Here is a 23,691-nt window from a genome sequence, read left to right on the forward strand (position 1 = left end):
GGGCGTCCAGCAGGAGGGTGAGTAGCTGGGGGCAGGAGCCACCGCCGTCCCCTGCCCTCATCCCGGCCGCCCCTTCTGTTGGGGTCTGGGAATGGGGACGCGGAGGAGCCGGTCCTGGCCACGACGCTCCACCCTGGGCTCAACTTTCCGGACCTGGCCTAGCTTGGGCCGTGACCCTTCCTCTTGACGCCCCTGGGGCGCCCCACCGTCTGGTAGGAGCGGGCTTAGGGGACTTTATGGAATTCCCAGAGATTTCCTGTCCTTCCCGCTTTCTCTGTCAAGCCAAATTTATTGGTGGCAGCAGTTTAAAAAGCAAGCGAGACATATTTGCAGTGTCCCTACCTTGAGACCAAAAGTAATGAATGTATTTTAAACCCAAACTTTTCTCTTTCCATTGAATAAAAGAAAGAAGGGGTCACTGTGTCCTCTGGTGATAGAATAACACTGATTCTGCAGCAGGCTTAGCCAAGGTGGGCACCACTTTGCAAACTAGAGGTCCACAGCTGGCTACCCTGGAGCCCAGTTGTGTGGGACTTCAGTTTATGCGAACCATTTTCTTCCTTCTCATTTAAATATTAGCACAGTGGTAGCAGAGGTAGCCCTGAAAGTCCTGGGCACCATTTCCAGGGAGGGTTGCCCTTTGGAAGCACTCTTTCTCTTCAATCTTTGTTGCATCTTTCCCCACCTCTCCGGGTGCTCTGTGAAAGAAGCGCTAGGTATATGCAGTTTGCATCCTTCACGTTCCATGTTTCTTCTAAGATCAGCACCTGAGAGCACACTGCCAGGGGCTTGGTTTGTGGCTTTTCAGTTCTTCCATTTATCATGATATTCAGTGCTTATCATGAGACTTCTGTTATCACATTTCCCCAAGGTTTAGCTAAACAGGTGGTTAAGTCCAAACCAAAACCCTCTTTGGTACTCCTGTCCGCTAGTCTTGTAGACATGCTTATTTGCTTTACCATCAAACAAGTGATAGTGGTCACCTAAGCTGTCTTTAGCTTTAGAACAGAGGCATTGTGTTACTATTGGTGTGGGCCAAGTGATGGGCTCTGGGATGTGTGTTTATGTGGGTGTGTGTGCACACACCAGGCACTTAAGGATGAGAGAACTCTAGTTGTCCAATCATTAGCCTCATAGAGCAAGATCCACATTAGGTCCAAGTGGGTGTTTGCCTTTTGAATGTGTAAAACTTTCTTGGTTAGAACACAACTGTGTTTGAGAAGGGATGAAGTCTCAGCTAGCTCTAAGCCTGGACAGGGTCACATGTGTGATACTGCATGAATTGCATGAATTTCTCTAAGTTCTCCTGTAGAGGTGATTGGGGTGGCCAGTGTGATATTATGGATGGATACAAATGAGTAGTATACCAGATAACATTTCTAAAGTAGTATGCCAGATAACATTTCTGAAGATTTTTTTCTCAAATATTTAGAGTATTTCTTTAGTTATAAGTGCTTTGGTGTCTGGCACATTGTGACACACTGTTGAGAAACTTTGCCTTTTGAATAAGATGGCAGAAATACTTTGGACTGGAGGATCAGGGCTCTGAATCAGACCATGCAGGGCTGTCCTGGGCACCCTGGTTCTTGTTCTGGAAAAAAGATACCCAAAGGTCGTAGGGTTCTTTTTATGATTTCTAACTCTGCTCATGATTTGCAAATGTCATAGGTACTCTGTGTGTGTGTGTGTGTGTGTGTTGGGGGTTTGGGCAGGGAGGGACTCCGGTGGTGGGAAGCTGTGACTCGTTGATTGATTAATAGATTCATTAAACATTTATAGATCTCCTTCTGTGCGGTGCAGGCTGGGGCATTGTAGTGCACTCCAATGTGGAGGCGGACATTGTCACAAACTACTGTCATACAAAGTGGTAATTATGATAGTGGGGTAGAGGCTTTACAAGGTTCTGTGAATGCTAAAAGGAAAGGTTCTTCCCAAGCCATCTGAGGAAAGCCTTTCACTATAGATGATGTTGGAGTTAAGTCTTGCAGGGTGAGTAGGAACTTGTAGGGCTGTTGACATTAGTGGGATACTGAAAGGAAATATCATTCATTTAAATGGATACTTGACATGTACTGTATGATAATGGCGTATTGGACCTGCTTTGGGACAGAGCACTAACTTTTTAGAAAAACAGGAACAGGATGTCTAGAAAATAAAATTGCAGACCAAACAAGTAATCATTAAAGATGTTCCTGACGTTGAAATTTCTCAATAAAGACTGTACTGTTCTCTCATTCCTCTCTGATAGTGGACAAGTGATGGTCCTGAATGATAACATGTTAGTCATTAAAATTGTACTTTTGTCTTATCCGAAGAGGCTGCAGGAGAAACCAGACATTCAAGCCAACCAGAAATGGTGGTGGTGACAGCTGACACTGAGCAGGGAATTCTCTGCGTCAGCCACTAAGGGTGGTGTGGCCAACCAGACCGTCACCAGTTACCCTTTGTTCAGTGGCTGCCACCTGCAATTTGTACTTCCTTCTTATCTGAAATTATCTTTCAAGGAAAATAAAAACAGGTGGGGAGAGTAATTTCTGTCGGCTGATAAACAAAGCTCGGAGAGGCACTTATGGATGCCAACCAGCAGGAGTTGTGAAATTAAAAAAAAAAAAGTCTGCCTTCAAACCAGTTGTGCACTAAAAATAGTTCTATCTATGGCAACAGCAGGAAGATAAATTGGCTGGAGGATAACCACAGCCAGAATGATGACCTTGGGGTCTGGGGGGGAGACATTAAAAAAAATATTGACATTGCTTTATGATTTTGAAAGGAATTTTGTAAACGTGAGTTAATCCCTCTGAATGAGGCTTTGAAATGAAAGGTCAGTTGTGAGGCCAGGTTGTGTGCTTTGTGGGAAGGCACGTGTTCCTTTGTGTAGCTGGGTATTTTTGGATAAGCTTTTCTTCTAGGGTGGTGTGAGATGATAGACCTGTCAAGTGTTTTCTCCTGTACTGTCCTCTGTCGATAATAAGAGACTGCTGGCTGGTGTTGCTGGTATTGTGGCCCCTCAGTAGCACATAAAAACCAAAACAAAACAAAACCCAACAAGGCCACAGGATAGGATTATCTCCTAGTCTGCCCTTGCTGATATTTTGTTCTATTTGGCAAAGGCTTCCTCTGTTAAAAACTGGAATGGGCCTGCCAGTCATCAATCCCTGGCTAATGCACCACTGTCCTAGGTCCCATTTCTGCCTGATTGGCTGAAAATAAAGAATTCTCCTTAGCTGGCCCATGAATGGGTCAGGCAGGTGTTTACCTCATTTCCTTTTTCTGGTAGACATAAACACCTGTGTGCATAAGCTGTGTATCATCCTATAGGCTCAGAGGAAGGGACAGTATGCTCCGGCACCAGATGCCAAATCTGGTGGAAGGAAGCTGGTTGCAGCTTCCACTGGGGGAGGGAGGTGGGTCCCACTGCATCCAGCAAACAGGCTCCTCACCAGGGCCCTCCTGAGCTAGCCCCTGACAGGCCAGACTGTGAGGTTAAGGAACCACGGGCTTAGCCAAAAAGCCTCTGCCACTAAAAAATGACAGTTGTAGACTCAGAAAAAAATGTCCCAACTCTCTGCTTTTATTCTTCCATTTTGCTGTGTCTGATGTAGGGTGAACAGACCTGAGTCTGGGGAATGTTAAGGAAACTTGATTTTTCAAGACAATTATGGAGATCCCATGATTGTTCTGTCAAGGGTAAGGAATGTGATTTTGACCTGTTCCTTGTCTCTGGGGCACTGAGGAAGGGCTGCTTAGGAGGTCCCTGCTGTAGTTTATCTACACTGTGCATCCACATCTGCATAAGAGACCTGGGCGCTGGTGTTACCACTGAGCTTCCGGTCACTTTGGAAACCCTTTCAAATCAGTAAGCCTCCAAAGTTGGTGTCTAGTTGAGTTCAAAGAGCTGTAGATCCGGGGTTGAGACCGTGTTGAAATGTTTCAACCTAAGGTACTTTCAGCGGTTATGTGCGTTATGGTCTTAAAGCAGTTTCAGTCCTTCTCCAGCACACCGAAGAGTAATATGAGGTTGTTTACCTCTTTCCTTCTTTGGGTGAGTGGTGTTTCCTAAATGCCAATCACACTGCTGACTCTTATTCATTCTTAAAAGCCAGAGTGGTCTTTCTAAAATTCAAAATCCAGTCACCTGACTCCTCTGCTTCAAGAGCCTCCTCAGTACTGCCAGGAAAAGTTCAGACTTTCTAGGTTAGTATCCAGGCACTCTGATCTGGTCCTTGCCTGTCCTGTCTCCATTCCACACACAAACACTTCCCAGATATTCCAAATTACTTGTCATTCCCTGAACTTCCAATGCTGTTCCTTGCCCCTTTGCCTTTCTTCATGTTTCTCCTCTGACGAGGCTTGTCTCCTCCAGGAAGCCTGCCCTGAACCCTACTTCCCGTGCTTCCCTGTGCACCCCTGCCATTGCTTGTGCCTGTGCACCCTGATATTGTTTGCATCTGTGCAACATGCCATTGCTTGTGCCTGTGCACCCCGACATTGTTTGCATCTGTGCACCCTGCCATTGCTTGCGCCACTTATGATTAACTACTTGAGGAGAGGGTTTAGGGACCCTCCTTCCCCAGGCCTGGTGGAATAGGTTCTTAAAAAGAGGGGTCTCACCAGGGTCCTAAAGGAGCCACACTTAACATCCAATTGGCAAATGGAAAAACAGGAAGAGAAGCCGTGGGATAAATCCAGCCCATCACCTCTGACCCAACTGGGCAGGAAACAGGTGATAAATGCATGGGAATGCTGGCCCAGGTGAGGGTTTGATAGTTCTGGGAAGGCCTCCAAATATTGTAGCTGCCTCATCCTGTTGCATCCTGTTGCACAGTTGGAGTTTCATTTTTTTGGTTAAGTCAGTGGTTCTCAACCATGGTTACACATAGAATACTGGGAAGCTTAAAATAGCTATGTCCTGGCCTCACCCTGGGCCAATTGAATGAGAACCTCTGAAAGTAGAGAATAACATCAGTATTTTTTAGGAGAGTTTCCAGGTGATATTCTCATGAGGAACCAAGAATGAGAATACTTCTTTAAGCATTGCTCTCCCCTTACAGCTTTCTTGGAAATGCAGATACTCCTGGGACAGTGTTCCAGAAAGGTCCCTTCAGCCTTGTTGGATGGTGGTGATGGAGGGGCAGGAGAGTCATAACCCTCCAGGTCACCCTGGTATTTGTTTGTGCCTTCATTGACCTGCGTGTTTTCTCTGGATCTTGGCTTTTTGGGCACATAGTGTGCCTGGTATGGAAGGGAACCAGAGAGAGCAGTAAGGAGAGATTGCTGTTCTCCTATTTAGGACATTTGCCTAGAGGCAGCTGTGGTACAGGAAAGAGGGGCTCTGGGACACTTCACACCACCTGGAAAAAGTGTCCAAGTATGTAGATCAGGGGGCAGCCAGCTACTGTCCCTGGGTCAAATCTGGCCCTTAGCCTGTTTTGTGTGCCTCTGAGCTAAGAATAGTTTTTACAGTGGCCTGAAAAACCTAAATATTTACTATCTGGCCCTTAAAAGAAAAAGTTTGCCTCACTTTGATGTAGATAATTGGGCTGCAAGCTCAGAGCCAAGAGGCCTAATCTAGATGAGGTGTGCTCTATTCCACACACAGCCTGTCCTGCAGATTCTGGAGATTTGATTCTTGTACTGAGCTTGGAGAGAGTGGGGTCTGTCCCTTGGCCACACCCACAGTGGCCACACCTTCTGTCATTAGGGGCAGTTAGACAGGGACCCACAGTAACAAAGTGGACCAGGCCTGAGAGAAATGTAAATGTATTTGGCTAATTTCCTTAGGGAAATCCACCTTTGTAAATTGATTAGCAGACCCTTCACCTCCCTGGGTCATCTTTTCCACCTCTTTTTATTTGAGATGGGTATTTTTCCCTTGGGTGAGCCCAGGTGCCAGAAGTTGAGAGCATGATGGCATGTGGATGCTCAGAGTATCCCCTAGGTGAGAAACCCAGGCTCTTTGCCTCCACAAAGGGGGTCAGAAACAAGGCCCCAGAGGACCCACGTAGTTTCCAGGTACGCTGAGTTGCACAACAAGAGCTTGGTTGTGCCTTTTCTTGTGGAGGAGGCCTGAATGCTATCTACCCCTACCTTGCCATCCCTCCCATGGGAGTTGGTTTGAAGAAAGTGGAAGGCTCTCTAGGGAGTTTCAGGTGTATTCTCCTTTGACTTTCTTCAAACCAACCCTCATGGGTTTCTAGAAAAGAAACCCACGCTGACATTTATTGAGCAAGCACCTATTATGAGCAAGTATTAGTTGATACTATGATGAGCACTGTAAGGGCTGTAAAAGTCATTATGGTACAAAGCTTGCTTGGTCTCTCCCCCATGCTTTCCCTTCCATCTATTTTGTAGTGCATGGAACATACGAGGTGCTTGATAACTGTCAGTTGAATTATTGAAATGACTTAGATTTGAATGTTAGTTTCCTCCTCCAAAGATTTGAATGGTTCCCTATTGTCCTCTGACTACAGCATTTGTAGATTGTTAAGAGTTTGGTCCCTGCGTACTTGTCCATTTTGCTCTAGCTTAGGCTGCAGGCCTACTTAGTCTCTGAACAATGCCATCCTCTGTGCCTTTGGCCAGCCTGCAATGCCTTGCCTAATAGTGGTCTGTTGTTATGATGATGATGATGGATTCTCCAAACCTCACTGACCTGAAAGGGCCTTTCTCTTCTTCTATACCCAGCTCAAATGTCATCTCTAGAAGCCTTCGCATATACTACCGTGTACAATTGAGATTACTGTTCTCCTTCCTGTATGATAATAAAGGACTCCTATAGAGTATTTAATATGTACCAGAAACTGTTCTAAGTACTTTGCACATATTAGGTAATTTAAACTTCACACTGATCCTAAGAAGGTATAGTATTGCTAGCTCTGTTTTATAGCTCAGGTAACTGAAGCACTGAAGATTAAGTAGCTTTCCAAAGGTTTCATAGCTAGTAGGTGTCAGAACCAGTGTTGGAACCCAGGAAGTGCAGTTGCCTCATGCTTTAACCATTATACTACCCTGCCTCTCAGTACCTTGTATTGGTTACACTGTGTTCTTGATTGCCTTGTTTGGGTGTATTTCTAAATTATGAGATCCTGGGGGCATGGCTATTTCTTTGTCTTCAAGGTACCCTCATAGCCCTTAAAAGTATTTTACAAGTAGTGGGTGCCTAGTAACTGTGAACTATGCTGAGTCCATCTTCCTGCTGTGATCCACCGGAAGGGACCCTCACTTCTGGTGGGGCTGGTCCAATAATGGTGTTCAGGGTGAGTAAGATATAATTCTCCACACTGTTCAGAACACAGGCCTGAACCAGCTGCTGTGGGAACCCCTGGGAGTAAAGTGCCCTACCTGCCTCTCAGGTACTGCCCAGCCTCATGCAGTTCTCGGTATTGTGTATGTAAGTTTCAGGAAATCATGGTGATCAGCATCATAAAATCATAAAATAAAATATAAATCAGAGATTAAATAGGCCTGAAGCCTAAGCTAGAGCAAAATGGACAAGTATGCAGGGGCCAAACTCTTAACAATCTACAAATGCTGTAGTCAGAGGACAATGGGGAGCCATTCAAATCTTTGGAGGAGGAAACTAATGTTCAAATCATAAAATAAATATAAATCATAAAGTGCTCAGAGATAAGTAACATTGCTTTGATCTTAGTCAGTGGGGGATTTTCCCATGGGAGATTGCTGAAGGCAGATGAATAGAGAGAGGTAGACTGTACCATGTCTAGCTGGTGCATGGGTTCAGGGGTTACTTTCCTTAGTGCTTCTGTTAGGAATTCAGAGCACCTTCTAAACCTTCAAGATGTTCTCCTGCTGCTCCTGAAGCGGTTCTGTGGATTTGAGAAGATTAGTCTCTCTCTCTCTCTCTCTCTCTCTCTCTCTCATTTTTCTGACACATTATCTCTCAATCTTTATTATTGCTATTGCTATTATTATTACAGTTGCAGATAACACAGAAATTCATTTTATGGAGATAAACACCATCAACAGTTCCCTTAAGGGTAGTTTTTCCCCCTAATCTACACGTTATCAGAGTGTATTTAAAAAACAAAATGGGATTAGTCTTAACATTTTGTTCTGCAACTTTCTTTTTTCCCTAAGACAGTACCTTTGGCCATCTTGTTAGGAAGATAATCCTGTTCCAAGCTGGGTTTAAATAGCTCATGTTCAACCAGTCCACAGCATTTGTTAAATGATACTAGTTATACCCCTTAATGTTTCCATCAAAGCATCTCTATTGACAAGAGTAAATGCTTAAGACTGGGCCCTGGAGTGCAGCCTTAAGCACCTGCTGCCATTGCCAAATATCTTTTAAGTCAAATGATTTATTTTACAAGTTCATTTTATTTTATGCACTTTGTTTACCATGTGGCTTTCTGTACCCCAGCGTATAAATGCCTCAGCTTGATGTGTAAAATGTGCCCAGGACACAGTAGGAAGTGTGTTGAGGAATATGAAAATTCTGGGCGGGCAGATGAAGAATGGGCTCAAGTAGGGGGAGGAGCCGCCTCACTTTTGGGTGATTAGACCTATGGGGTCCCTTTCTGAAAATTATGGTTATTAGGGATTACCCCTCTAGGGTAATCAACCAACAAACAGGCATCATTTGCAGTGCCAGTGTCCCAGATCTATTACTGGAATTGTTATTTTCAGGGAAAGCAGGGGGGTGAAACTAAGTAGGTCTGTTTTATTTTGGAGCATGTAGGATGATATTATGATGATAGTATCTAGATAATAATAAAAATATCTAACATTCACGGAGGCTTGCCATGTGTTACACACCCTCCTTTTATCTTATTTTATCCTTGAAATTCAGAGAGATTAAGTGACTTGCCCATTGTCACACAGCTAGTAAATGTTGGAGCCTGTGTGTATGCATGTGTGTACCTATGCATGTGTGTGTCTGCGTGTGTGTGTGAGTATGGGACGTGGTGCAGGAGAAAAGCACCTCCTTTTCTCTGCAGAATTGTGCCATGGATTAGACCAGCCTAACAGAGAAGCTTGTTGAGCATCCCAGATTTGGATTGCCTACCTGGTGTGAATTACACTTTGATGTTTGTGCAGATGCCAGACTGGATTCAATCAGTCTGAGTGGCCTGAGGTTGCCTTTCTCTGGAGGGACTCAAATTCCTGTCATTGTTGTTGCCTGTCAGGAAAGAAAGCTACCTAGTGGAATAGCTTGGTTTCTTTTCGGCCAGCATGACTGGCGGTGAGCTTTCAAGGTTAGTTGCAAAGTTGGCCATATAAGAGGCAGTGATAGACCTGGGGGTCAGGCCACATGTGACGCTGAGGTCACTGGGGAGCGAATCTTGCTCAGAGGAGAGTGAGGATGGATTTTCAGAGGACACAATTCCATACATAATGGAGGGCAAGCAACACTCCCATGAGTGGAGCCCATGTGGCATTTCAGGCGCACAGAGGGCAAGGAGTGTAAAGGCTAGGAGCACTGGCTCTGGAGACCGCCTGGCTTCACATCTCGGCTCTGCCATTTCCTAGCCTTGTAACCCTTCAGAGGCTTAGCTTCCTCATCTGCAAAATGAGTCTGGTAAGAGTACCTATTGCCATAGGGTCGTGGTGAGGATGGAGTGAATAAATACATGTAAACACTTAGACGGTGCCTGGCATACTGTAAGTGCTAAATGCATGGCTAGCTACTGTTGTTATTATTGTTATTGTCCTCTCCTACTACAGATTGTAGTCCACCGTCCACCCTATTGGGCAGGAAAATGACTTTGCTCCTAGTCACCCTTCGTCAATAGAATATTGATAAATCACACAAGTTGTAGCTTCTCTCACTGAATGGTGTAATGCTTTTTTTTTTTTATGTTAAGAGAAACGGTTCAATTTAGACTTCTAAAAATCGTTTAGGAGCCTTTATCCCAGCATGTCAGTGAACTTTGTTGGCAGCCTTTAATAAATTGACATGAGAATCTCAGGGATTAGTGACCAACATTCCCGGAGGTATAGACAATTAAGGAGTTAGATGTTTTATCAACTCATAATCAAATAGTCTCCTGTGCTTTTCCAGCTGTCTTACTTTTAGACTATGCACATGGACAGCTTTGGTTTTGCTTTTTATTTTTTAATTGTGGTAAAATACTTATAAAATTTACCGTCTTAACCATTTTTAAGTGTACACTTCAGTGGCATTAGTGCATTCACATTGTCGTGCAACCATCACCACCACTTATCTTCAGAACCTTTTCGTCTTCCCGTACTGAACTTGCCATACTCATTAAACACTGCTCCCTATTCCCCCGTCTACTTAACTCCTGGCAACCACCATTCTACTTCCTGTCTCTATGAATTTGACTACACTAGGTACCTCATGTAAGTGGAATCGTACAGTATTGGTCTTTTTATCAGCACCGTACTCTCCCGAGTGAGCCACAGGCCGGCCCAGTATTGGTCTTTTTATGACTGGCTTATTTCACTTAGCATAATGTCCTGAAGGTTCACCCTTGCTGTAGCATGTGTCAGAAAGGCTGAATAATATTCTGTCGTAGGTGTATACCATGTGTTGTTTATCCTTTCATCTGTTGTCAGACATTTGGGTTGCCTCCACCTTTTGGCTATTGTGAATAATGCTGCCATGAACATGGGCATATAGACTTTTTTAAAAAAAAACTTTGTAGGGCCGAGCCCGTGGCGCACTCAGGAGAGTGCGGTGCTGGGAGCGCAGCAGCACTCCAATTGCAGGTTCGGATCCTATATAGGGATGGCCCCGGTGCGCTCACTGGCTGACCGCAGTGCAGCCGTTCACAAAAAAGACAAAAAAAATAAATAAATAAAAAAAACTTTGTGATTAAACACATACATGTCTACTGTAAAAAAATTAAATATATAGTCAAGTAGAAAGCACCCTCCCACCATGGTCACCTGAAATCTTAGCATTTACAGATAACCACTGTTCATAGTTTGGCCTCTGTCCCTCTAGCTGTATTTTGGCCTATACCTGTGAAATGAAATTATTCTATACATATTGTTATGAAATCTGAGCTATTTTTAAAAACATGTTTGAGGGCCGGCCCGGTGGCGCACTGGATAAGTGCGCCGCTTGGGAAGTGCGGCGGCGCTCCCGCCCGAGGGTTCGGATCCCACATACAGACCGGTTCCCGCTCACTGGCTGAGCGAGGCGCGGGGGCAACACCGAGGGTTGCAATCCCGTTGCCGGTCCCCGGTCTGGTACGGGGGCAACACTGAGGGTTGTGATCCGTTGCTGGACACGGAAAAAGACAAAAAAAAGACAAAAAAAAAAAAACATGTTTGAAATCTGTGAAGTAATTCAGTAGTTTCCTTGTTTTGAGCAGCAAGGTGGTGGGTGCCCATGCTGGCAGGCAAAGGCCGGTCCCATCCTCAGAGTCCCCCGTGACTCCCATTGTGAAGTTTAGGAACAGACTGTGAGAAGCCCGACGTCACCTAGCTCCTTCTGCCCCCAATGCTGGTTCCTAACTGGCCTCTTCTCTCCCTCTCTTCCAGGCAAATGTCTGCAGACTACGTCTGACTGTCCCTCCTGAGAGCCCAGTTTCTGAGCAAAGTGAGAAGAAGATTGAGAGGAGAGAACAGGTGAGCCATCTCTGAGGCAGAGCTCTGGCAAGTTCTTGTCGTTGTGCTCTCTAGTCTGCTCTCCCTTCCATCCCCGAACCAGGCTGTTTGCAGAGGCTGCTGATGATGTCGAAGGCCTCGTGACCTTGCCACCTGCCTCCCATCTTCCCAGAAGTCAGCTCTTCTCAGAGGGCTCTGCCAGTGTTGTCCCCTGCTCTCATTTCTGGTTGAACACTGGCCCTGTGTTGCCTTGAAGCTGCAGGGACATTGGCCTTAGTGACAGGTGCTGTGGCAGGGATCGTGGTTTTTCCTGAAACAGCCCAGTGCAGGTGAGTCAAAGGGCCCATTGTGAGCTGCCGGTGGGGCCCGAGCCTTTCTCAGCAGCTCGGAGCAGTGGCTGGAAGCCCGGCTCACGCAGTGGGGGGAAAAGCCTAGCAGGCAGCTGTGGCGTGGGGAAAGGGCACTTTCTTGGCTGGAGAAAGGAGTTCAGCAAACATTTCTGTGCCAACTCCTGTGCTAAGTGCTGGAGCCGTGAAGATAAGTATGACCTTGCCTTGCCTTAGAGGAATTCACAGTTTTTCAGGTGAGACACGTAGAAGTAAACAATGACGATGTGGTATTCCAAGTATTAGGATCCAGCCACGTGAGAAGGGCTCTGGGAACACAGAGTAGGGAAGACTTGACTGCTTGGGAGGTGACATTGATGTGGAGGCTTAAAGGATAAATAGGAGGTCCTGTGTACCTCTAGGCCCGTGGCCCTGGTCAAGCCATTTTACTCATTCACAAGCAATTATGGGGCACCTGCTGTATTCCAGGCATGTTCTAGGCACTAGGAGTATAGTGGTGAACAAAGCAGTGTACGAAAGAATACCTGGCTTCCCTAGAGCTTATATCCTAGTGGGACAAGAATGAAAATAAACAAAATAATAAGTTCATTTTATAGAGTTTAGGAAGTAGTAAGTACTGGTGGAGACAAAGTAAGAGAAAAGGATAGGAGTGCCAGGAAGTAGGTAGTACTTTTTCTTATACATATGTTTTATATGAACATAAAATAAAACAAAATGGTGTGATATAGTATAATAAAATATAAGTTTAGTAAATGAAATTATGAGGCAGTGACTTCTTGAAACACAAGACTTGCTTTGGAGTTAACCAATAATGTGGTCAATTATAAAAAAAGAAAGCTTCTCCTTGATTGATAAAGGGTTGGTAATGTCCTTAATTTACTGTAGGTCTTTGTCTTCCCTTCTCTCCTCTTACACCCTTCTTCTTTCCACTTCTACCAAAAACAAAGAGCCATGTATGCTAATGCAGATGATGAATGACAGGGAAAGGAAGCAGGGAGGAAGGAAAATGAAGTTATGACTAGAGGAAGACGGGGGGGGGGGGGAAAGGGGTTAAGTTGCTCAAAAAGAGCAGATGTGTCCTTCTAAAAGGGTCCAGAAAAACAGCTGGTTCCAGGTTGGAGCAGGGAGAGGAGGAACAGGGCCTGGGACGCCTGGTGCTAGAAAGTTAGGTGGCACTCAAAGACCAAGGGGTCATCGCAAAGGACCCAGGAGCTGACTTGAAAGGGCTCTCACTGGCCAAAATTGGAATGACCTAAGCATCAAAAAGAATAGTGACAGTAATGGGTTATGACAGATTGAATAAAAAAAAAAAAATCCATGAGTATATAGTGATAATCAGAGAGGGGCAGGGGGAGGGGAAGAACAGGGAAGGCTCTTCTTTATAGAGCACCAGCTAATTAGTTTAGAAAAATCTGTTTTGCAACCTTCAGGTAGGCTCTTCAGTGGCAAAAATATTGGTGAAAGGTTTTTGTGGAATCGGATATTCACGTGGTCTCAAAGTATTACCTCAACAAATTACTTACTGATTCTAAAGGGACAGTGTTCTGTACAGTGGAGCAATCTGGCAGTCAACGTTTCAGCCAAGTCATCCAACCTAGCATCACCAGTAGTGAGACAACCTGATTGTTATGTGACTTCGGAGGTGATGCCATTAAGCAGTACACAATATTACCTATTTAATATTCACACCAAACTTGTTTAAATGAATCTAGTAATAAGGAAACAGATCCAAAATGTGGGACATTCTACAAAACAATTGGCCTGAACCACTCAATAAATTCAATTGTCAACAACAACAACAAAAGATTAGCATCTGTTGTAGACAAGAGGCTAAAGAGGCTTAACATTAAATGTAATGAGTGAACATTGGCTACATCTTGGGTCAAAAAACCTATAAAAGATATATTGGGTAATTATACAATTTTGAATATGAACCATGTATTTTAAATATTATTGAGTACACGTTAATTTTCTTACTTGTGATAATGGTACTGTGCTTATGTAGTGGGACTCTTCTTTTAGCTTCTTGTTAGCTTTGAACATTCTCCAAAGAATAAGTTTGGGGGTAAAAGGTCATAACCAGAAAGAGAGAGAGAATGGCCAGGCTTCAACTGCCAGGCCCTTGTTGATGACCAGGGTTGCGTAGGGCCTGCTGTTGCTGTGGGGGAGAGGGGACATCCCCTTCTGCCCTCACTGCCCCTCTCCCTTTCTGTCCCTTTTAGAGCCAACAGCCAGGTCAGAGAAGTGGGCCTGGGCTGTGTCCAGGCCTACCCAGGCTGCTTAGAACACTTTTTGAAGAAGGGATGCAAGTGGGAGTGAGTGACAGGACAAGGGTCTTAGTGGCTGTGCTGTCCCCATGGTAGAAGAATTGGGGAATTTGGTCTGTTGGACTTAGACCCAAGCTGCATGCCTGGGAGATTCTTGTGAAGGGTTTCTGAGTGCTGATACTGGAGTGGTAGATGCCCTGGAGGGCCTGTCACTGCTGAAGAAGAGCCAAGTGTTTCCAAGGAAAGAGGCTCGAGTGCTTAGCAGAGTTGATAACCAGGTTGTATACCAATTTGCCTGTTTGTCTTGAACAGTGCTTTTCCAACTTGTTAAAGCAATCAGACCTCTTTTTTATTTTTTATTTATTTTTTATTTTTCCTTTTTGTCTTTTTTCGTGACTGGTAACAGGATTGCAACCCTCGGTGTCGCGCCCGCACCGCGCTCAACGAGTGAGCGGACCGGTCTCTATATGGTAACAGGATTGCAACCCTCGGTGTCGCGCCCGCACCGCGCTCAACGAGTGAGCGGACCGGTCTCTATATGGTAACAGGATTGCAACCCTCGGTGTCGCGCCCGCACCGCGCTCAACCAGTGAGCGGACCGGTCTCTATATGGGATCCGAACCCTCAGCGGGAGCGCCGCTGCGCTCTCAAGCGCCGCACTCTACCGAGTGCGCCACCGGGCCGGCCCTGGACCTCTTTTTTATAAAAATAAAAATGTTTATTCTGAACCCTTATATATAAACCAGACAAAAGTGGCGCTGGTAAGGGCCAAAGTCCTCCCAGTCTCCCTTCACCTGTCCAGTCCCAGGCACCATCCTGCAGGGGCCTGAGAACCCCAAGGCTCTGAGGAGCCCAGAACAGAATCCACTGGGGTAGACTAATGCACCACGATGCTACTTACACCAGGTGGACCAGGTATGCTGCTGAGTGCCTGTCTGCGATCGTTGGTGACGCATTTTAGAAGAGCTGGGGTAGAGAGGAGGAGGGTGGGGCAGGCTGTTTTCCCAGGACTGAAGTCCTTGGGTGGTGGCAGCACTTGAAGGTTCTGGTGGTAACTCTGAGGCTTTCTGGGTGCTTTCGTCACCGTGTATGTACTGGCCAGGTTCCTGGGCCTGAGTCAGTGTGAGCCAGAGGCCATGCACCAGCGAGGAGACTCTGCGGGGGCCCCTTCCTCTGATGTGGTTTCAGCGTGGCTGCCACTGCGGGACCCACAAAATTGCAAAGTGCAAGAACTCTGCATGACCCTCCCTGGTCAGATGACTTTGGTTGCTTTGAAAGTGGGTCTGCGGTAAACAGAGGCTGGGGGATTGGAGCTGGCTTGGATATGGAGTTAGGAAGCTGTAAATGGCCCAATTGACTTCTGATGAAATAGAACTGTTCAGAGGATTTCCAGGGCCCTGGGACAGCTGCATCTGGCTGAGGGCAGGGCTTGGACTTAGTCTTTGACACTGTTATTGAAGATGTTTAGTGTATTTTGAGGAACTGGGATCCCATGGGGCAGTCGGCCACGGGTAGATGCCACTGCCAGTTGGGCCATTCTTTTGTACACTGTTCTCAAATCATCGGAGAAAGCAATTACTCACAGTGAAGGTGTATCACAGGTGTTGCATTTTGCCCAGCTCCATGAAGGTGTGTTGGAGGCTGCTGGAGGCAATTACAACCAAGTCAGCATCTTTTTATGGTGTTGTGTGTTCGTGGGGTGTGCTTAGGAGGCATCCTCCCCCTAAGGAAGATGCCCTGGCTGCCTGTGCCTTTTAGTGCGTCTCTTCAGGAGACATCAGCTGCCCAAGACTGCTTTCTCCAGCCACAGATGAGCTCCCAAACACTCAGCTTCCTCATCTTTAAAGTAGGTACAATAATGCCTGGATGCAAAGAGTGAATGAGCTAATATGTGCCAGGTACCCACCATGGTGCCCGGCCTCTCATATGGACTACAGAGGCAATGACTCAATGCCAATGTGTTCCCTTGGAATGCCAAACCCAGTGGCCCTTGGTCTTTGCTTTGCTCCCTTTAACCCTGGTGCAGTCATTCCCCTTCCTGAGACTGCTGTCCTGCCGCTCCTTCCTCTCAGGCATCCTTTTTGACGTCATTCTGTCCTTGCCTCCTCTCTCAGCACAGACCTAACCTCAGAGAACCCATCCATGGCTTGGTGCTGCGTCTTTGGGGAGGATGCCACCCACACGTCAGCTCTGCTCTCTGAGCCTCGTCCTAGTGGCTGTGCCTGTTTTCAGTATTATATTTACATACCAGTGTACCGATATTTTATTGGTGTATTACCATTATTTTAGTATTTAAAATACAAAATGCAGATCGTTTTTGTGAATGTATACCCAGAAGGTTCTAGACTACGTTAAAATCTTGAATGGAACATAGGTGCACTCATTGAGAAAATGTTCTGACCGTTCCCCTCTTTTGTTGAAGAGCCCATTGCCTTGATTACCAGTGAGAATGTGTCTTTTCTCAGATTTTTTCATCACGTGTATTTCCTCCAGAGCCAGTTTGGGTCCCATCACTTTCAGGAACCTGATGGAGTCATCTTGGACACAGGGCAGGGACATTGAGGAGGAGGTTGGGGATGGTTGAGGGGAGAGAGGGGAGGGAAGGGGGAAGGTGGTGCCTGCGCCCAACTCCCTGCCCTCCGCTGGGAGCCTGAGCACCCTCCCTTCCCCGAGCAGATTCCCTCCCCTTCTCCTCTCATTTTCTCCATGGTGGAATGCCTTCTCTTGTAGGGCCTGACCCCTACTTCTCTAAGATAATTTATTTTTACTAGAACTTTCTTCCTCTAACAGCCTACCTGAGAGATTCAGTCCTGGGCCTTGGCTCTCTCTCACATGAAATGATAAATGCGGACAAAGGGTAGGAGATGATGATGATATCTCTCCTTTTAAGTAAAATAGCTGTATTTTGTTATAACCTGATGGACACCAAAATACTGATGTTGATACAGTTGCCATGGGACACCACTGGTTGGCCTGATGGCCAGTTCCTCTTGGGCTACCTCATTTGCCCCAAACTCTGCCCATTTAAAACCAGCTCAGTTCACATCTTGGGCACAAGGGGTGACAATCAGCTTTGTATCTCATGAATATTCATAACCAATTAAAAAAAACCCCAACTCAATAATATCTTCTTTTTTGGGGTTTTTTTCTGCCCCCACCAGAAAAACTTATTATCTCCCAAGAACATGGCATCTCCTTGCTCTTCAAAACCCTTGCAAAGGCCCTAGCCCATGCCTGGAGTCTCTTCCCAGCTGTCACTCAGTTTATACAAGGCTTTCCTGTACTTCAAGGCTCACCTATAGGCCCCTTCCTCTCTGAGACCCTCCCTGACCACCCTATGCTGCAGCGAATACCCCTCTCTTGAACTACAGGCAGACCCCTCTCACTTGGCACCTAGCCAGCTGCTGCTAAGAAGATCATATATGTATATATACATATTTCTGCAAAATTTGTGTACCACATATACTTAGGCATATACATATATATAGAAATGAAGCAGTGTCTTTTTATTGTGTCTCCCCAGAGCCTAGTTCCCTGCCTTGCATATAGTAGTTGCTTAATGAATAGCTGTTGATTATGATGATTGAGTTTTATATTAGTTTCCTGGGGCTGCCATGACAAAGCACCACAAACTGAATGGCTTAAACAACAGAAATGTATTCTCTCTCAGATTTGGAGGCTAGAAGTCTAGGAGCAAGGTGTTGGCAGAGCCACGTCCCCTCTGCAGGCTCCAGGAGAGGATTTTTCTTTGCCTCTTCCAGCTTCTGGTGGCTCTTGGCAGTCCTCGGCTTGTCATGGCATAACTTCCATCTTCACCTAGCATTCTCCCTGTGTAAGTGTCTGTCTCTGGCTCCAAATTTTCCCCTCTTTGTAAGGCCACCAATAATATTGGATTAGGGCCAACTCTAATGGCCTCATTTTACCTTGACGCTATCACGAAATAAGGTCAAATTCTGAGGTACTGGGGATTAGGACTCCACTGTCTATTTTGGGGAGACATAATTCAACCCATAACAAGTTTCCTTGCTTTATGTAATCACCTTGAATTATATTAATAACATAGATATATTAGCTGTGGGCTTTTATTTGTATGTTAAAAATCATTAATAATATGGTAGAAATCACTAATGATATGCTAAATAGTTTGTGGGCACAAATTTCATGTTGAGAAATTGATAAATGTGGAGTGTAATGTTTATAAAATTGTTAAACATTAGAATTAAAATTGGTAGTCGATGATTTGGAAATTAAATACCTATCATTCTGAAAGAACTTTGTATGTGTATGTTTCCACATTCTTATCCAAATCCATATGCAACATATTCCCGTGGGCGTGGGTGTGGGCGTGTACACACACACACAGAGAAGAGTCAGAACCACCACCAGCTATTAAAGATTTATCGTGTTGAAGAAGGATCTGACTGCATAGTTGAATTTTAGGGAATCTGATTTGAGCTGATTGTGAGTCTTTGTGTTGGTGAAGTCCTTTGCAAATTGACAAAATAGCTTGAAGCAGATAATATTTTAAATAGCTATTAACATCCCAGGATTGTAGTTGTCCTTCAGTGACCTGTTGTTTTTAAAGAAGCTATTTCTCTCTAGACCTTTGAGAACTCTGAGTGAGGGTGAGCAGATTTGAGAGTATTTCAAAAAGTTCATAGAAGGATTCATGTTATCTTTTAATTCCATTTTCCACGAACTTCTTGAAGTACCCTCGTATATGGGTGTGAAGGTAGAGTTGCGAACTTATGTAGCCCAGTAAAATGTTTAAAAGGAAGAAACCCTTGCCATTGGTGTTATAGTCCTCTTTCCTTTAAAAGGCCTGGGTGGATAAGCCTGCTGAGTTCTTGTCCTTGGCGTGACTGTTTATACAACATCACAGTCTGTTGCCAGGTGCAGGAGCGTGCAGCCATGATTCAGAGCTTTAGATGGGGCTGGGGCTGCCCTCTGTGACAGCAGGCAGGGACTCTGAGTGCCCGTCAGAGATAACAGCCCGGAAGGACGAGGGCGGCGAGAGGCCTGGGCTTCTAGTCCTGGCTCCCTCACCAATCACTGCAGTGGCTGGGCCAGTGAAGTCATCTCTAGGGGCCTCAGTTTTCTCTGAAGTGGAAATGATAGCCTAGAGCTAGTGTTCTCCCATGTTTCTTTAGCTGTGGGACTCTTTATTCAGACTGGTATATGTGGAAGTGCCATTGGTAAAGCAGTGAATGTGCAGTGGCTGTGGTTTAAAATTAGGCCAGGCTATGTTGGCTGCCCCCAGCAGCCTCCTCCAGCCCCTCCAGCCCACAGCCTTATTGGACACTGAGGGGGAGCTGAGAATATTGTTTAAAAATGCTCTGAACGGGCCGACCCCGTGGCGCACTCGGGAGAGTGCGGGGCTGGGAGCACAGCGATGCTCCCGCCGTGGGTTTGGATCCTATATAGGAATGGCCGGTGCGCTCACTGGCTGAGCGCGGTGCGGGCGACACCACACCAAGGGTTGTGATCCCCTTACCGGTCACGAAAAAGCCGAAAAAAAAAAATGCTCTGGACTATACAACCTTTTCAGTTTTTCTAACCTCCTAAGACTTTGTGATCCTATCCCCATGAAGAGAAACCGAAGCCAGTGCGGGGGTGAGCATTTCACTATCAGAGCCAATTTGATGACTGTAACAAGAACAGCAAAAAGACCCAAGAAGAGAGAGGTTGACAGACAGACTGTCATCCAGATGGACATGTAGAGTTTAGTAGGAACCCAGGTGACTCAGAATGTAAAGAAACCACACCACCAATACTAGAATCTCCAGTATCTACTGGTGTGCCCAGCAGCGCACTAGGTGTTTTATGTATATTACCCTGTGTATTCCTTAGAATGCCCCTCTGAAATTGGTGGTGTTATTCCCATCTCACTGTTCAGGACCCGGGAGCTCAGTGGAATAAGTAACTTTGCTCAGGGCCACACAGCTCATAGATAATGGATTTTCTGTTCCAGCTCAGGTCTGTGATGCAGCTGTGTTGCCATGGGAACATCAACTTGTATGCTTTCTCCTATCAGGGAAAGTCTGTTTAGGGTGTTTGCATTTTATCAAATCAAGGTTACCTAAGGTGTGTACTGTATACCCCTGGGTTCCAGAAAAGCAGTTCCTAATCTTGCCCTTCCTTTCACTCCAGATATTCTTCTCCTTTTCCTTGGGGTTATTGAACTTAAGCAGCTATTGTCTGCATAGAAGCTGTAAAGTAATAGCTTGAAGAATTTACCTCCTATCAGAATACTGTCATTAGAACTGTTGCCCTCTTTGGAACTTTGTCTTGGCTAGTCGTCTTTCTTTTAACTTCTGATCTTTAAGCATTCAAAGTGATTGGTCTTTTTCCGAGCATACCTGTATGTAGGAAGTGGTCTCTATTTAGTCTATGAGATAGTCAGAAGTAACAAAGGTTTCCATTTCTTTGAGGATGTGGGCCTGCCCATCCCCTCCTTATTTCTCTAGAAGGCTGTGGGAAGGCACCTTGGGTTCAACTGTAATGTTCATTTTGAAGGCAAAACAGTGTCAACTGTGAGTTACGACCTGAGACGAGTGATTTGCCAAGATGGACACACACGTCAGACAGGCCAGAGCACATTCCTGAAAGAGCCAGCCTCTGCTGCAAGGTGGATAGGATCCCCAGGGGCTCAGCACTCAGCAGTCCCTGGGTTGGCTGCTGCCCCCTGGCTGGAGAGGAGAGGTCCAAAGCAAGAAGTTTTGGAAACAACCTGGTTTCTGTTTGTGTTGTGGTCCTTCTAAGTCAGATAGGCAGCCTAGACGTGTGACCAGCTGTCCATCTTGGCCTCTAGGGCTGGAGGCTGACGGTGACGGGCTTTGTTGGGATTTGTGTTAAGGTGTGTTTCCGCTGTTATTTATTCCCTGAGAGCCCTTACTGACCAAGGGCTTTTCTTTGCACAGATTAATCCTGTGTCTGGGATGACTAGATAGTCTAAATATTCTGGCATAGACCCAATTCCAAACATTTTGTCTTTATTCCTTCCATCCTTCCAAATGTATTTATTGAGCATCTATTTATGCTGAGTATTAGCAACATAGCTGTGAATGTGGCTAAGACAGTCCCTGCCTTTGTGGGATCTGTTGCATTGCAAGGTCATATATTCTGATTTAGAATTTGGGTAATATCACTGGCCTTGCTAACCCAAACTCTGATGGTAGTAAACCCAAACCCAATGGTAGTAAAAAGCTTTTAAAGTAGGAATTTAGGTTGAGTTATGTTCTAAGGCATTTGCTGCCAAATTTATCTTTAGGGAAAACAGCCTTATTATGAACCCGTAGGTAAATTTTATGAGTATGCCCAGGGAACAGCTTAATTGAGGGATTCTCTGTATATGTTACTGATTACACCTGTTGTTAATGCTGATGCATTTCACTTAGGGAATATGGAGTGTCCTTTCAGTTGTTTGTTTCCATTTCCTTTCTTTGTTAATAGTTTTCTTTTCATTCTATACATTTATTAGGGCTTTTGCTTTCAAGGAGATTTTTGGCTAGTATTGTTTCATGCCAGGAGGTTTTTAGTAGGTCTAGTATACATTTTTAAAACTTAATTTTTAAATACCAAGCAGCATTTTAAGGGGGTTTTAAAAAACTTTTAATTATAGAATGTTTTAAACTTACACAAGAGGAGACTGAATTGTGTAATGAATCATTGACCCTTCACTTGGCCCCAGCAACCCTCCACCCATGGCCAGTCCTGCCTCACCTAATGCCCCACTCACCACTTCCTCTACCTAGTATGAATAAATAAATGTGTCATACATATTTCAGCATGTTTCTCTAAAAGATGAAGACTGTTTCTTAATATTATAACAATGCTTTTATTATGCCCCAAAAAATTAATAGGGGAGGTGTTTTAAAGAATATGAGAGAAGACTTCAGCCATAAAACGCCTTGCCAAACATATCAGCAATTTTAATTTTCTTCTTTGTTCTCCAGTTTTTGACCAAAAGCACTCTGACATTTTGTAAATATGATAGCAGTCTCTGCTCCTTTGCCAGCTTTCTGGATGTATGTGTTACGATCAGGGCAAACATCAGCCATCTGTCCTTTATCTAAGAGGAACAAGGGGTGTTCCCTTCTGCTGGACCACATTTATATGTTCTGGGTAATTCACCAGAACCTCTTCCGACTTCTAAAACTCCCTATTCATTCAACAAATATTTACTGAAAAAGTTATTGCGTGTCAATTACTGTTAGATGCTGGGAATTTTAGTGGAAAAGAAGACTAACAAGGCCCTAGATGTCTTGGAACTTTGCTTGATAGGGAAGCAGGCCTTCCATATATGAGAGGACTTCACAGAGTTTGTGGGAAAATAGACATGAATGTAATTTGAATCTTTCCATGAACTTTGTGAAGTGCCCTGTGTAAGGATACTCATAGTCACTCAGTTATGGTTGTGGTGAATGGAATGTGGTGAATGTGGTGAACTGCTGTGAGACCAGACGGGAGACCTAACCAGTCTGGAAGGGATTGCTGAGGGAGGACATTTCAGCCCACTAGTGCAGGCAGAAGGAACAGCATGTGTGAATGCCCAGGGGCAGAGAGGAGGTTGGCGATCAAGGACTAGAAGGGAGGCAGCAAGTCTGGATGGAGTTGGGGGTGGTGTGGGGAAGGGGAGAAGAGCCCCCCCATCCTGGGCCTGCCTCTGCCAAATGGCCCCAGGACCTGCAGGCCATTCTGTTGGCTTCCCTATCCCTGGAGACTCTGAGATGACACATGGAGATGTGAGTTCCAATTCCTCTCCTGGCTCTTAGCTATTTTGGAGGCATTGCAATCAGGCAAGAGCTTAGATTTGGAAAGTCATAGGCAGGCACTTGAATGCTGCCACCTTGGAAGAACTAGTAATATTTACATGGTAGGGTTATTGTGAGGGTTAAAGAAAATATCGCCTTTAAAGATTGCTAGACAACCAATATTTTCTCCCTTCTCTTTCTTTGTAAATGTTCCTTCCCTTTCCATGTCGTAGCCCAGCAGCTCCTCAAGCTGCCTCAGGAATCCTCTCCTTGTAGAATCCTCTGTATCTAGCCACGTGAGTTTTCCTGCTAGCCCATCCAACTCAGAGAGCCTTTGGTTTGCAGAAATGCATTTCACCAAAAGCCCTGTGTTGTCATCAGCTTGTTTCTCAGGAACTGGGAGGAGTCCGTGACTGAAAGCACATGCTTTTGTTTCCTGGTATGTGGGGAGTTTCATTAGAGCTTTTCCTCTTCCTAATTATATGTCTAGTAAATTGGGGCCAACTTAATGCCAGCTTGTTACTCCACCAAGAACCATTTAATAGCTCAGTCACCTAAACATACCCACAAATTTAGGGGGTAGCGTCAGTGCCTGTGTGGCCCAGGTGTGAGGGACAGAAGAGGAAGCATTACCAGAAGCAAATACAAAGTGTCACAAACCATTGTGTCCCATCTCTGCCCAAGTATGTGCAGAAAAGTGAGAAGCAATGGATGTTTTGCTTTCTTACTTTTAAAAAAAGCTCCCGTTTTTTTTTTTTTTTTTTTTTTTTTTTTTTCCCGGGA

The 23,691-nt window shown here is 45.2% G+C and overlaps 1 protein-coding gene across 1 annotated transcript in view; it reads left to right on the plus strand.

The window, feature by feature from the left end:
* Nucleotides 1-2: 2 nt before the first annotated feature.
* MYZAP (myocardial zonula adherens protein) overlaps nucleotides 3-23,691 on the plus strand; it is a gene marked incomplete at its 5' end in the record, with an annotated part of 88,931 nt that continues 65,242 nt past the window's right edge. Inside the window, 2 exons of the mRNA XM_008581205.1 lie at nucleotides 3-17; nucleotides 11,476-11,562. Of these exons, the coding sequence (XP_008579427.1) occupies nucleotides 3-17; nucleotides 11,476-11,562 (102 nt within the window). The remainder of the gene's footprint in view (nucleotides 18-11,475; nucleotides 11,563-23,691) is intronic.

Source organism: Galeopterus variegatus, unplaced genomic scaffold (assembly GCF_000696425.1).
Source record: "Galeopterus variegatus unplaced genomic scaffold, G_variegatus-3.0.2 Scaffold91, whole genome shotgun sequence".
NCBI classification, from domain to species: domain Eukaryota; kingdom Metazoa; phylum Chordata; class Mammalia; order Dermoptera; family Cynocephalidae; genus Galeopterus; species Galeopterus variegatus.